Below are 12184 nucleotides of genomic sequence, written 5' to 3'. Positions count from 1 at the left end.
GAATGGACTGGTGGGGGCCTTGCTTGCAATTAAAGAACTGCGCCCTCAGGACGGCCACAGGGGTGGTATCACCATACTGCTCGGTGAGGAAGTGGAATATGGTCTGGGCGGTGGCTCGAACGGCTTCGGGGGCGGCTTGTACTTCTCGCCGGGCTTCTCCTCCTAGTGAGTTTAATACAAATTGCTGTTGTTGACTGGCACTCAGCCCCTGAAGGCCGGCCAAGTACTCGATCTGGGCCCTCCACTCAGTCAAACGAAACTCGGACTCGACCCCATTATACTTCTGCACCCAGGGGTTCCCCAGGAACACGGGCATGGCACGGGGTGGTGTTTCCGGCCTTTTAGGCACAACACGGGGCGGGGCTTCGGGCAACTCGTCGTCGGCCATTGGAGGGCCTTGGTCGCTCAACTCGAGGTGGAAACCCTGCCGACTACGCCAAATCTGTCACACCCCGGGGCGGACCCAACTAGACTAAAGGTCACGCCCCTCTCAACTCTTCCACCTCGAGGAGTTTCCCAAGACCACCCCAATGACCAGACAGACGAGTATACTATAGTTAAAACAAACTTTATTAAATATTTAAAAAGGAAAGGGGGAAGGGGAAAAGGGCAATTTAAAACTAATGTGTCTCTTCTTCGCCTCCAGGGCCACTTGGGGGAAAGACTGGGGACAGGGGCTCCTTTGGGGGTTCTGGCCCAACAATCCGTGGCGCGCTCCGCTTCTCCTGGAGGCAGAATCAAATAATAATCAGACAAGGGTAAGGTACTTCGTTACTAGTCGCTGTTCGTTCAACACGGGACCTTCGTTGGAACGGTAAGTGATGGCTATAGCCACAGGTCAAGTTCTCTTCACAGGTTACGTTACCCACAGCACTGGAGGATCTTCGTTCCCACACAGAGCTTCACCGGCACAGGTAGGTAATTTCTACAAGTACAGAACAGTTTCACTTCACAGGTTATATTACTCACAGCACTGGAGGTCTTCGTTCACACCAAGCTTCGCTTGCACAAGTAGGCAGTTGCTATAAGCACCGAACAGTTTCACTTCACAGGTTATGTTACTCACAGTACTGGAGATCTTCATGCGCACAGAGCTTCACTTGTACAGGTAGGTGATTGCTATAAGCACAGAACAGGTTTACTCCACAGGTTACGTTACTCACAGCACTGGGGATCTTCACTCACACAGAGCTTCACTTGTACAGGTAGGTAATTGCTATGAGCACAGAACAGGTTTACTTCACAGGTTACGTTACTCACAGCACCGGGGATCTTCGCTCGCACAGAGCCTCACTTGTACAGGTATGTAGTTGCTGTAAGCACAGAACGGGTTTACTTCACAGGTTACGTTACTCACAGTACTGGGGATCTTCACTCACACAGAGCTTCACTTGTACCGGTACTTAATTGCTATAAGCACAGCATACACACAGCAAGTAAAGCGTAAACACCATCAATCAGTGAAACTCACCCACAGCACTCATATACAACTTCACGTGATTTTTAGATCGCCCTTGCCACCTGGCTACGACGACCTCGAGAGGATGGTTGGGCGATAACTGGACCGCAAATGAGAGTGAGATGTGTGTTATTCACAGGCCCGGCGTGTTGGTTATCACTCCTCTGGCTCACCTGCGCTTCCTTTTTCCCACAGGGCCACTGTTTTACTGGTGAACGGTGCTTCCTACCAAGTGCTTCGTCCGTGCTTCCTGTCAACCCGCGGCTCGCCCACGCTTTCCTCTCCAGTGGGGCCAGGGACCTCAAAAACACCAAGGCACACACAAAAACAACTCTTCGTACCAGTATTGCACAGATAAGTACCACTGCTGTTACTCACGCTTGGTTGTCAACAACTGCTATTTACTGCACTCTTGATGGCTCTGTGTCCACTCTTTCTCAAATGAAACTCCACAATATTCCTTCGTCAGCTGACTGTCTCTACCTCTCTTCCCCAGGAGAGCGATCCGACCAGCGTGGTCCGTCTGCAAAGCAGCAAAACAGCGTATACAAAGTATACCACAAGCACCCCATTTGATGTCTGCAAAGGTGTTTTTATACACTGACTCTTCTCCTTGTCAGCCTATTAGCAACCGCTGTGTTAATTCGCCCCACCTGAGCGTGATCAGGATTAATTTTGGTTTCGGAGAAACCCCGGAAATTCCGGTGTTCTATGTGAAGCGTCCGGGCGGAACCATCGACGGGCGGAACCCGTCTTCCACACTTTTGGTTCCGCCCTCACAAAACGTCACCTGTGACAGTCCCACCGCAGCTCTTCTCTGAGTAACAGCTGATATTCACCCGGAAGTAACAAACCTTCTCTGGACAAACACTACAAAGTCCCGAACAGATTAACTGATCGGATGGTGAAAATGATATGATTGACGCGAGGTTCAGATGAGGAGTTAAAGTCCAATCACGCATTCCGTTATCCTCGCAATCACGGAGCGCGCGCGGCTCATGGCTGCGTAGCAACGGGTGACGCGACCCACGCCACGGAACACAACTTCCGCTCCCGAGCACTTTAGAAAGTAAGAAACGCCTTGACTTGTTTTAACGCGCGTTTTTAGACGCGACATGTGAACGAACCCTTAAACGTTTAAATTAAAAATGGAATAAATATGAAACAAAGTGAATAAAAATCTTTCTGCGGGCCAGATTATGTTATATTGTTGAAAGGTGCCGCGGGCCGCAGAGAGGGGGAGGGCGGGCCGCAAATGGCCCGCGGGCTGGGAGTTTGAGACCACTGACGTAATGGGCTTACCAAATGCGCTTTAAACGCTTGGAAACGTAAGGCGCGACGCACTGCCTTTTTTAAAAAAAAGAGCAGTGCGACGCGGCTTTTTATATTGCTAAGCAACCACCGAGTCAGCTGTCTTGTCAATCAAATATTGATGCGTGAGCGCTCTTTTGCTGTTAACTGTCATAGCAGAAACTTTAAAAAGAGGACGCTTGTTCTGACCTTGTTTGAGGGTAAGAGGTGCACAAACATGCAGGAGAGAGTGAGCGAGTGGAGTCCGGTTCTGGACAATGAAAAGATGCGAATGATGTTGGACGCTTCTCCGCTGCGCTCCTTCAAAAGCGCGTGCTGCGGCTGGTGGCAAAAACTGCAAGGCGCTCTGCGCGCATAAACAGCGCGCAAACGCTCCCTGCCCATAGAATATCATTCAACCGTCGAGCACCGGTTTTCCCCAGATAGCAGATGGACTCGGCCCGAATGTGGCCTCATGATGGCACTGCTGGCATGCTGCCGGCAACGGCATGCAACATGTCAGCAAAGTATGGGCCAGGTGTGGCAATGATGGCACTGGATCCATGATAGCAGATAACATTTGGGCCAGTTGTGGGTGGGAGGTATGTGGCCCAGATCAGTGTAGTGATTGTGGCCCAGATAAGTGTAGTGATTGTGGCCCAGATCAGTCTAGTGATTGTGGACCAGATCAGTCTAGTGATTGTGGACCAGATCAGTCTAGTGATTGTAAGCCACATTTGAAATACTGTGTTTTATAATAAATAATTATACGAATTGAAGGATTTTCAGGCTATCTTAATCTTAATGTAAATTTAACCTTTATTAAATAAAATGTTAGTTTTGTATTAAAATAAGTTAATATTGGAAAAAATAATGTTTGTCTACATTTTAATCACATAAACATGCCTTCAGATCATGGGTCAAGATTATTTTGTTCAAATGACCCTGAACTTCCAGAAGATTTTTTTCTGAATTTAAAAGCACAATGGAACGATTCGATTTAAACTTGCTTTTGCGCGACTTTCATTGTAGCGGGAGTTTATTCCTGCTGAAGAATTCTGACTTCAATGACTAAGTAAAACTATCATTGTGTACAATCAGATGTTAGATACTGTAGAAATACACAATATGTTTCACTGTGCTTTTGCCTGTATTAAAAAAGATCAAATCTTTGTGCCAGTTAACCTTCGCGTTACTTTTAGGATGCACAGTTTATTTATGCAGTGCAACAAGAACCTACACGCGGATTACATCAAAGTACTGCGAGAGCGACTCGAATGATCATGGGCAGGTTTCTGATTTCAAATCGCTCTCGCTGTATTTTAACGTCATCCGTTTGTCAGTTCCCGCAACGCAGCATTTCTTTGAACACCTTGTCAGAAATGATTGAGATGTCCAATCAAATAAAAAAATGCGAGTGCCACTGGCCAATCACATAACAGCAGACGAGCTTTCCTGTTGACGCAAGCCGAGCGGCGGCCAATCAATTGAACCAATAGGCGGGGTTACCGTCAGAACAGGAGTAACATTTACGCCGCGTCAATCAATCATAACAGACACAGATTTCAAAGGCAGAAGGATGAAAGATAACTAGTAAGTACCTGAACTTAAATATTTAAACTTTTTCAATCATAAAAATGTTTTTGTTTATGGGGCGGTTTCCTGGACAGGGATTAGACTAGTCCTAGACTTAAACGCTTTTAAGAGCTCTCCAAACTGAACACAACTTCTTGCAATGACATATCTTAAAATATATCAGTGCCCTTTGTTTTACCTCAAAATGCACACAGGTAATGTTTTTAGTAAGGCATGTTTGTTAAAACTAGTTATATTTCCTAATTAAACTAAAGCCTAGTCCTGGATTAAGCTAATCCTGGTCTGAGAAACCGCCCCTAAATGTCTAACAAACGTATGAAGGGATGCAAACGTTTACTAGATTCATGTGTAATGTAATGCGTTATATTGTCCGTGTGAAAAATTGATATTAAATTAGCTGTTTTCAATCAGGTTAAGAATTACTGTGATCATATTATAATGAAGTAATCGAACCTGGTTATCTGGTCTTCCTGCTGTTAGAACATTTATTTAAAAAATAATATTTATCTGAAAATGTATTTCTGTAATTTTTAATTTTATTTTTTTGTGAAAGTGTATCAGGTCTGTGTTCATCAAGACATGAAGACTCTGGAGTGGGACAAAAGAAGGATGATGGGGTGTATATTCTAATAGACACATTAAGGTAAATTTAATATTGAGGCTCATGTTTGCATCTTTGTGTTTATATTTCAAAAGATTGTTCTATATGGCTAAATAGTCACATTGTGATTTCAGTGAAAGCTGATAAATACAGAGGGCTGGACAGTGGTTTCATTCATTAGGTGAGTAAGAACTGACAATAGCCTAACATTACTTTAGTTACCCGAAATGCATTGTTGAATACAAAGGAAAATGGTAAAAATACAAATATTTTGAATATATGGAATACTGTGAAATTATTGTCTGTTAATCATCTGCTGTGTTTGCTTCAGGTAAAGAGGTGAGACAATGATGCTGACAGGACAGGAGGAGGTGACATTCAGGTTAGTGACAGTACATCATGGCCACCATTTAATTTAATGTTAATTTGTTTGCTTCTAAAATCAATACTTGACAAATCTTTAGAATTATATTGCAAAGTTGAATTTCTCATAGGTAAAGTATGATAGCAATTGTGAAGACCTTAGAAGTCGTGCAGTATATGGTTCTTCTCATAAATTGTTGTTTACTCACTCCTCTTTCATTTATATTGATTTGACTTAATTTTCATGGTAAATAATAATGGGGATATTCCTAATATAATATATTTTAAGTACATGCTTAGAACATATCTCATTTGGTCATTTGCTTTGTATCTAAATGAAAAGTACCTCTTTAAGGTTTAAGCTATGTTTCATTTTATTTAGACATTCAACGCAGACATTTTCATCCAAAGCAACTTGAGGAAGAAAACAGAAGCAGTTCATCCTAAAAGGTTCATCTTCTAATTCTCTATCTAACTGTCTGTTTTGAAGTATATTTTTATGCTTTTAATTACTTTATTATATGTCTTTTGCTTCATAACAATTATTGATTTGCATCGGTTTTCTTTTATATAACAGTGGGCTGCTGTAATGTTTACATCTATGGAAAGAGGAGCTGAGAAGAAAAGAGAGGCTGGAAAGCAGTACTTCTTGTTGAGGACAATCCTGAATAGGAACACTTTCTCATACACCTAGATTATTATTAGTGTTTGATTTTTTTTCATTTTTATTAATTGTATTGTTTTAATTTTTCATTTTATTTGAAATTACCTAAGTTAGATTCATGCTAATACTTTAACTGAAACTTGTATCTTTGCTGGCTGGCTGTAGAGTTGGTTTCAAATACACATGAAGTTTCTAATTAACTAACTTTTAAGTTCAGTTTGGTTTAAACTTGTATTTACCCATGGTAATTCATTTCAATTTCAATTCATGCTAATATATTAATTTCCGTGAAAACTTCTGTATTTGTGTATAGCTGGTAATTTGGGCAAACTACATTTCACACATCAATGTAACTGTCACAAAGGTTTTTTTTTATTATCAGTTTGTTCTAAACTTTTGTTTGTTTACTAAGGATGAAATTGCTTTGTAATTTAAGTTGTTGGTGTTAGATTCATTCCAATAATGTATTTAAATGAACTAGTATTTTTGTTTATTGCTGGCAGTTTATACTAGAAGAGTTTTAACACATACAATGTTGTAGTGTTATTGACTTGTGTGTTATTGCTTAATAAAAAGGGAAACAATTTGAAAGTAATTTTTTGTGTGATGTATTTATTAATATAATTTGGGCAAGATTAGGCTGAGTTATGGCTCAGTTATGAAAGTTCTGGTTAAATGCTGGTTTTAATATGGTTGACCTATGGCTGAGAACTGGTACCGATGTTAGAACCTGTTCTGGCCCAGGTTTGGGCTGATTATGGGCTTTTATCTGGCAGAGACATGGGCCAGTTATGGCACATGTGTGGGCCTTGTCTGTAATTCAGAACTGGGCCACTGTAGGGCCACCATTCTTCATTGTATGTGGGCCGAGGAAAAACTGGTTGTGTGGGCCGGAGCTGGGCCGGAACAAAATTGCTATCTGGGTCAGCGCGGAAAAAAAACCCGCTAGCTGCTGGCTTATTTGAATAACGCTGAGCTTCCATTGAAACAATTGAAAACATGCGCCGGCAGCGGGCGTAAAAGTTTTGGTGTACACAACCCCTTATCCAGCATTGATTTATAAATATAAATGTTACTGGTTTTGTGGTCCAGAGTCACATATGCCTCATAAAATACATACCATTAAGTAATACCACTGAAGCATTTCTAGTGGCCTTTTGTGGTTCAGGTGCTGAAGCCTCACAAGACGATTTTTTAAATAATTTTATTTTATATTTAAAAAAATGATATTTCTTTCAAAAGAGACCAGCCTTAGGTCTGTAAATCATTATTGAATTACAAACATTTTGTTTATAAAGAATGTTGATGTTTATGCTCAAAAAGGGGACTGACAGTTATTAAATTGATATGCCGTTTTAGGCTATACACCATTATAGAACAGAAGTCCATACAGTACACTTTTAAGTAAAACTGTAAGAAAGGGTGCTCCTGGGCTTTGCAATAGCTGTGCAATCTTCTGTTAACTGCACAGTATGCAAATCTTTCACATGTTTTATGAGCAGCTTTATTTTACTACTGACAAGCAATTCTTGGCAGAAGACAAACAATAAGATAACTGAATATTTATTTTGTATGCATAACACAAAATATACAAGATCATGTGAATAAAAAGCCAAAAATGTTTTGGATTAATTAAAACAAGTCTAAATGGTTCAAATGTATCTTTAACTTGTTATCTCCAGTGAATATTTATAATAAATTGTAAATGTAATATTTTATTAAAAGATCAAAAATCATGTCATGATATTTCAATATAAGAATCAAAAGTAGGAACCAAAGGTGTTAGATAATTGCAGAATTCTTGAATAATTCAGTATTAAGCAGGCTATTTTTAGTAATGGGTTTACTATATGCATCTATTCATATTTAACATTTAAAATTACAAATTATGAACAGAATGATGCACTCTTGTACATTCCTTTGGTACCATGAGAAAATGACTTCATCTGCAGTCACACCAGAAATAATTGCAAGGTATTTTTTTAAAATTTGCCTCCAAGTTTTTCAGTTGCAGTTGTTTCCTTTAATGAGGAAGAAAGTACCAACAGCGACCCCCAGCAGCCCCAGCGCCAAACCCACTCCACAGAACACAGCTGGACCAACACTGGGCAGAGCAATATTTACATCTGAAAAACATACATAAAATATTTTATTACCAATTATATTACTGTAGGACTATTATATTATTTGTTGTTGAGTGAATGGGTTTTTAATTATGTCAATTGTTTATTGTAATAAACCATATTATATATATATATATATATATATATATATATATATATATATATATATATATATATATATATATATATATATATATATATGTATGTATGTATGTATGTATGCGAAACTCACACTTACATCCCATGTTTTGGTCTGAGGTTGATCAAGAGCGTTATGCGTCACAGTGCAGCTATAAATGTCTCCTTCTTTAGGTGTAAACCTCAGAGTTGAGAAGATGTTAAAGGTGCCATCATTATTTCTGCGGTACTGGCTAAGATCTGTGTCCTCTGTCACTTTCACATTGTTTTTAGACCATGAGATTCTGACAGGTGGTGGGAAGAGTCCAGTCACATGACAGATCAGGACGTTCTTAACACCCAACTGCACGTCATACTTAGCATAGATAGAAGAATCAGGTTTGTCTGTGAACAAAAAGAAATGCAATGACCCTTACCTGTACAAGATTTCCATTAGATATCTCAAACACATGAACGAAAACTTGAATTTTCATTTTGGCTGCTATGTCCAACAAAATTTTGCTAACTATGCCTGATAGAAACATCATAAAATTAAATAAAACATCTGAGTTACCCATTTCCTCACGAGGATTTTTGTAAGCTTTAATGGCGATGGCCAAGTTCTGTTTACAAACTTCTTGGTCCACCACACCCTGCTCATAAAATCCAGGAAAGCTGACGGGATCTGCAAACTCAGGCACTGTCACTACTCCTTCTTTTTTATTAAAATCTGAATGGAACAGTTCCTCTCCATCAAATCCGAACAAATACTCTTTCTCTGTATCTGAACATCCAATTAATTTAAAATCATTATGAACTGAAAAAAATATTGAAGGTAGTTATCAACATAATCCCTCAAGTAAACAAAATAACTGCATAAAAAATATAAAGTATAATGAATAAAGAGAATTATTTCATTATTAAATCAGTTATATTAATTAGATTAAACTACACCAGTAATTTCAATTGCAGAGTTGTCCCTTGCCAAAATCCTATCCTGAATCTCCTTTTCAATTAATAGTTTATAAAGATAATGCTAGGAAAATAAATATTAGACACAAAAGGTTTTGCAATGTCATATTACTTTGTACAACTATTTACAAGTATTTGCACAACTTAGTGCTAAGACTATTAAACATCAATATTATTAGCAAATTTACTTACCATTAAACTCAGATGAAAAATGCACAGCAAGCATGAGAATGAACATAGACAGCTCCATCTTTCTCAGAGATATATGAACCAGGCACTAGAAACAAACACTTACTAGTATGAAAAGTCATTACTCCTCCCTATGGGCCAGAGAATCACCTCAACCAATCAGAATTTGCCCTTCACTATGATCCTCGTGTATCTTGGCAAAAAAAAATTGTTTCTTGTTACACACCTACCAACATTTAATCCATCTAACCTTTAACATTTAATCTAAAATGAACATAAAAACATTAAATATATGACAGTTTTCAAACATCATTATCAATGGAGACCTGGTACCATACTTGTCTTTCTCACTATCTATAAGATTTAAAACCTTTACCACAATATTTTTATACAGAGCTTTATTATTTAAATTGAAAGCATGAGAGCATATACTGAATGACATGAGGCTCATTCCTTTTCAAATCAACCAAATTTGGGATTCCTCCCTGGCTAAAAATGTTGACATTGATCATTCTTTTTCTGGAGAAAGAAGTAGTGAAATGACAAAATATTTATCAAATATGTTATTATATTATTATATAATAACCATATAATAAGCCAAATTACATACGGTGAAAACTGAGTTTAAAAAGATCCAAATCTTAGTTTTACACACACTTTACATAGCAATCCTTGCTGCATGTTTGCCAATGGTGCCAGTTAACAAATAAGGCAACACACTTTTGGTGTTTATTAAGTTGGCTTGAGAAAGCCAACTTATTGAAATGCTATTTAAACTTATTATTATGTTGGCTTGACAAAGCCAACATACTGATATTGTATTTAAACTTATTATGTTGGCTTTGAAAAAGCATAAAGCTAGCCTGATTTAGCATGAAGCTAACATGATTTAGCATAAAGTCAGCATAAAGCTAACATGTTTAAAGACCCAACCCCCATGTCTCTATGATGTTCTGATGCGAAGATATAAGGCTTTGTTTGTTCCGTTGCTAGGGTACTAAGTTTGGTTGCTAGGCAGAAAATTGGCATCCCATAATGATCACACTTCAAGCCACAAGTAAAACGGTCCAACCCCCATGTCTCTATGATGTTCTGATGCGGAGATATAAGGCTTTGTTTGTTCTGTTGCTAGGGTACTAAGTTTGGTTGCTAGGGAGAAAATAGGCATCCCATAATGATTACACTTCAAGCCACAAGTAAAACGGTCCAACCCCCGTGTCTCTATAATGTTCTGATGCGGAGATACAAGGCTTTGTTTGTTCTGTTGCTAGGGTACTAAGTTTGGTTGCTAGGGAGAAAATTTGCATCCCATAATGATGACACTTCAAGCCACAAGTAAAACGGTCCAACCCCCGTGTCTCTATGATGTTCTGTTGTGGAGATATAAGGCTTTGTTTGTTCAGTTGCTAGGGTACTAAGTTTGGTTGCTAGGGAGAAAATTGGCATCCCATAATGATCACACTTCAAGCCACAAGTAAAACGGTCCAACCCCCATGTCTCTATGAAGTTCTGAAGCGGAGATATAAGGCTTTATTTAATCTGTTGCTAGGGTAGTAAGTTTGGTTGCTAGGGAGAAAATTGGCATCCCATAATGATTACACTTCAAGCCACAAGTAAAATGGTCCAACCCCTGTGTCTCTACAATGTTCTGATGCGGAGATATAAGGCTTTGTTTATTCCGTTGCTAGGGTACTAAGTTTGGTTGCTAGGAAGAAAATTGGCATCCCATAATGATCATACTTCAAGCCACAAGTAAAACGGTCCAACCCCCGTGTCTCTATAATGTTCTGATGCGGAGATACAAGGCTTTGTTTGTTCCGTTGCTAGGGTACTAAGTTTGGTTGCTAGGGAGAAAATTTGCATCCCATAATGATGACACTTCAAGCCACAAGTAAAACGGTCCAACCCCCGTGTCTCTATGATGTTCTGTTGTGGAGATATAAGGCTTTGTTTGTTCAGTTGCTAGGGTACTAAGTTTGGTTGCTAGGGAGAAAATTGGCATCCCATAATGATCACACTTCAAGCCACAAGTAAAACGGTCCAACCCCCGTCTCTCTATGAAGTTCTGTTGTGGAGATATAAGGCTTTGTTTGTTCAGTTGCTAGGGTACTAAGTTTGGTTGCTAGGGAGAAAATTTGCATCCCATAATGATGACACTTCAAGCCACAAGTAAAATGGTCCAACCCCTGTGTCTCTACAATGTTCTGATGCGGAGATATAAGGCTTTGTTTATTCCGTTGCTAGGGTACTAAGTTTGGTTGCTAGGAAGAAAATTGGCATCCCATAATGATCATACTTCAAGCCACAAGTAAAACGGTCCAACCCCAGTGTCTCTATTATGTTCTGAAGCGGAGATATAAGGCTTTGTTTATTCCGTTGCTAGGGTACTAAGTTTGGTTGCTAGGGAGAAAATTGGCATCCCATAATGATTACCCTTCAAGCCACAAGTAAAACGGTCCAACCCCCGTGTCTCTATGATGTTCTGTTGTGGAGATATAAGGCTTTGTTTGTTCAGTTGCTAGGGTACTAAGTTTGGTTGCTAGGGAGAAAATTGGCATCCCATAATGATCACACTTCAAGCCACAAGTAAAACGGTCCAACCCCCGTCTCTCTATGAAGTTCTGTTGTGGAGATATAAGGCTTTGTTTGTTCAGTTGCTAGGGTACTAAGTTTGGTTGCTAGGGAGAAAATTGGCATCCCATAATGATCACACTTCAAGCCACAAGTAAAACGGTCCAACCCCCCTGTCTCTATGATGTTCTGAAGCGGAGATATAAGGCTTTGTTTATTCCGTTGCTAGGGTACTAAGT

At 39.4% G+C, this 12184-nt stretch overlaps 1 protein-coding gene and 1 long non-coding RNA gene across 3 annotated transcripts; one reads left to right on the top strand and one right to left on the bottom strand.

Moving 5' to 3' along the window:
- The first annotated feature begins 4877 nt into the window (after window positions 1-4877).
- Window positions 4878-6471, top strand: LOC129429934 (uncharacterized). 2 transcript variants are annotated; one of them, XR_012369422.1, is made up of 5 exons: window positions 4878-4988; window positions 5081-5127; window positions 5278-5328; window positions 5692-5759; window positions 5887-6471. It is a non-coding gene; the product is annotated as an uncharacterized lncRNA (long non-coding RNA). The 2 variants fall into 2 exon arrangements; XR_012369421.1 differs by having other exon boundaries at window positions 4899-4988; window positions 5064-5127; window positions 5887-6470.
- Window positions 6472-7961: 1490 nt separating this feature from the next.
- LOC141363870 (H-2 class II histocompatibility antigen, A-U alpha chain) lies at window positions 7962-9435 on the bottom strand. The gene is made up of 4 exons (XM_073867377.1): window positions 9378-9435; window positions 8788-9030; window positions 8338-8618; window positions 7962-8100 (listed from the first exon to the last, which is right to left on the bottom strand). Exons 1-4 carry the CDS (start codon window positions 9433-9435, stop codon window positions 7978-7980), a joined length of 705 nt encoding a protein of 234 aa, XP_073723478.1. The 3' UTR covers window positions 7962-7977.
- Between the last annotated feature and the right edge of the window lie 2749 nt (window positions 9436-12184).

This window comes from Misgurnus anguillicaudatus, chromosome 5 (genome assembly GCF_027580225.2).
Source record: "Misgurnus anguillicaudatus chromosome 5, ASM2758022v2, whole genome shotgun sequence".
Classification (NCBI taxonomy): domain Eukaryota; kingdom Metazoa; phylum Chordata; class Actinopteri; order Cypriniformes; family Cobitidae; genus Misgurnus; species Misgurnus anguillicaudatus.
Note: the sequence above shows the minus strand (reverse complement) of the source record. Positions and strands in the feature narration are given on the sequence as shown.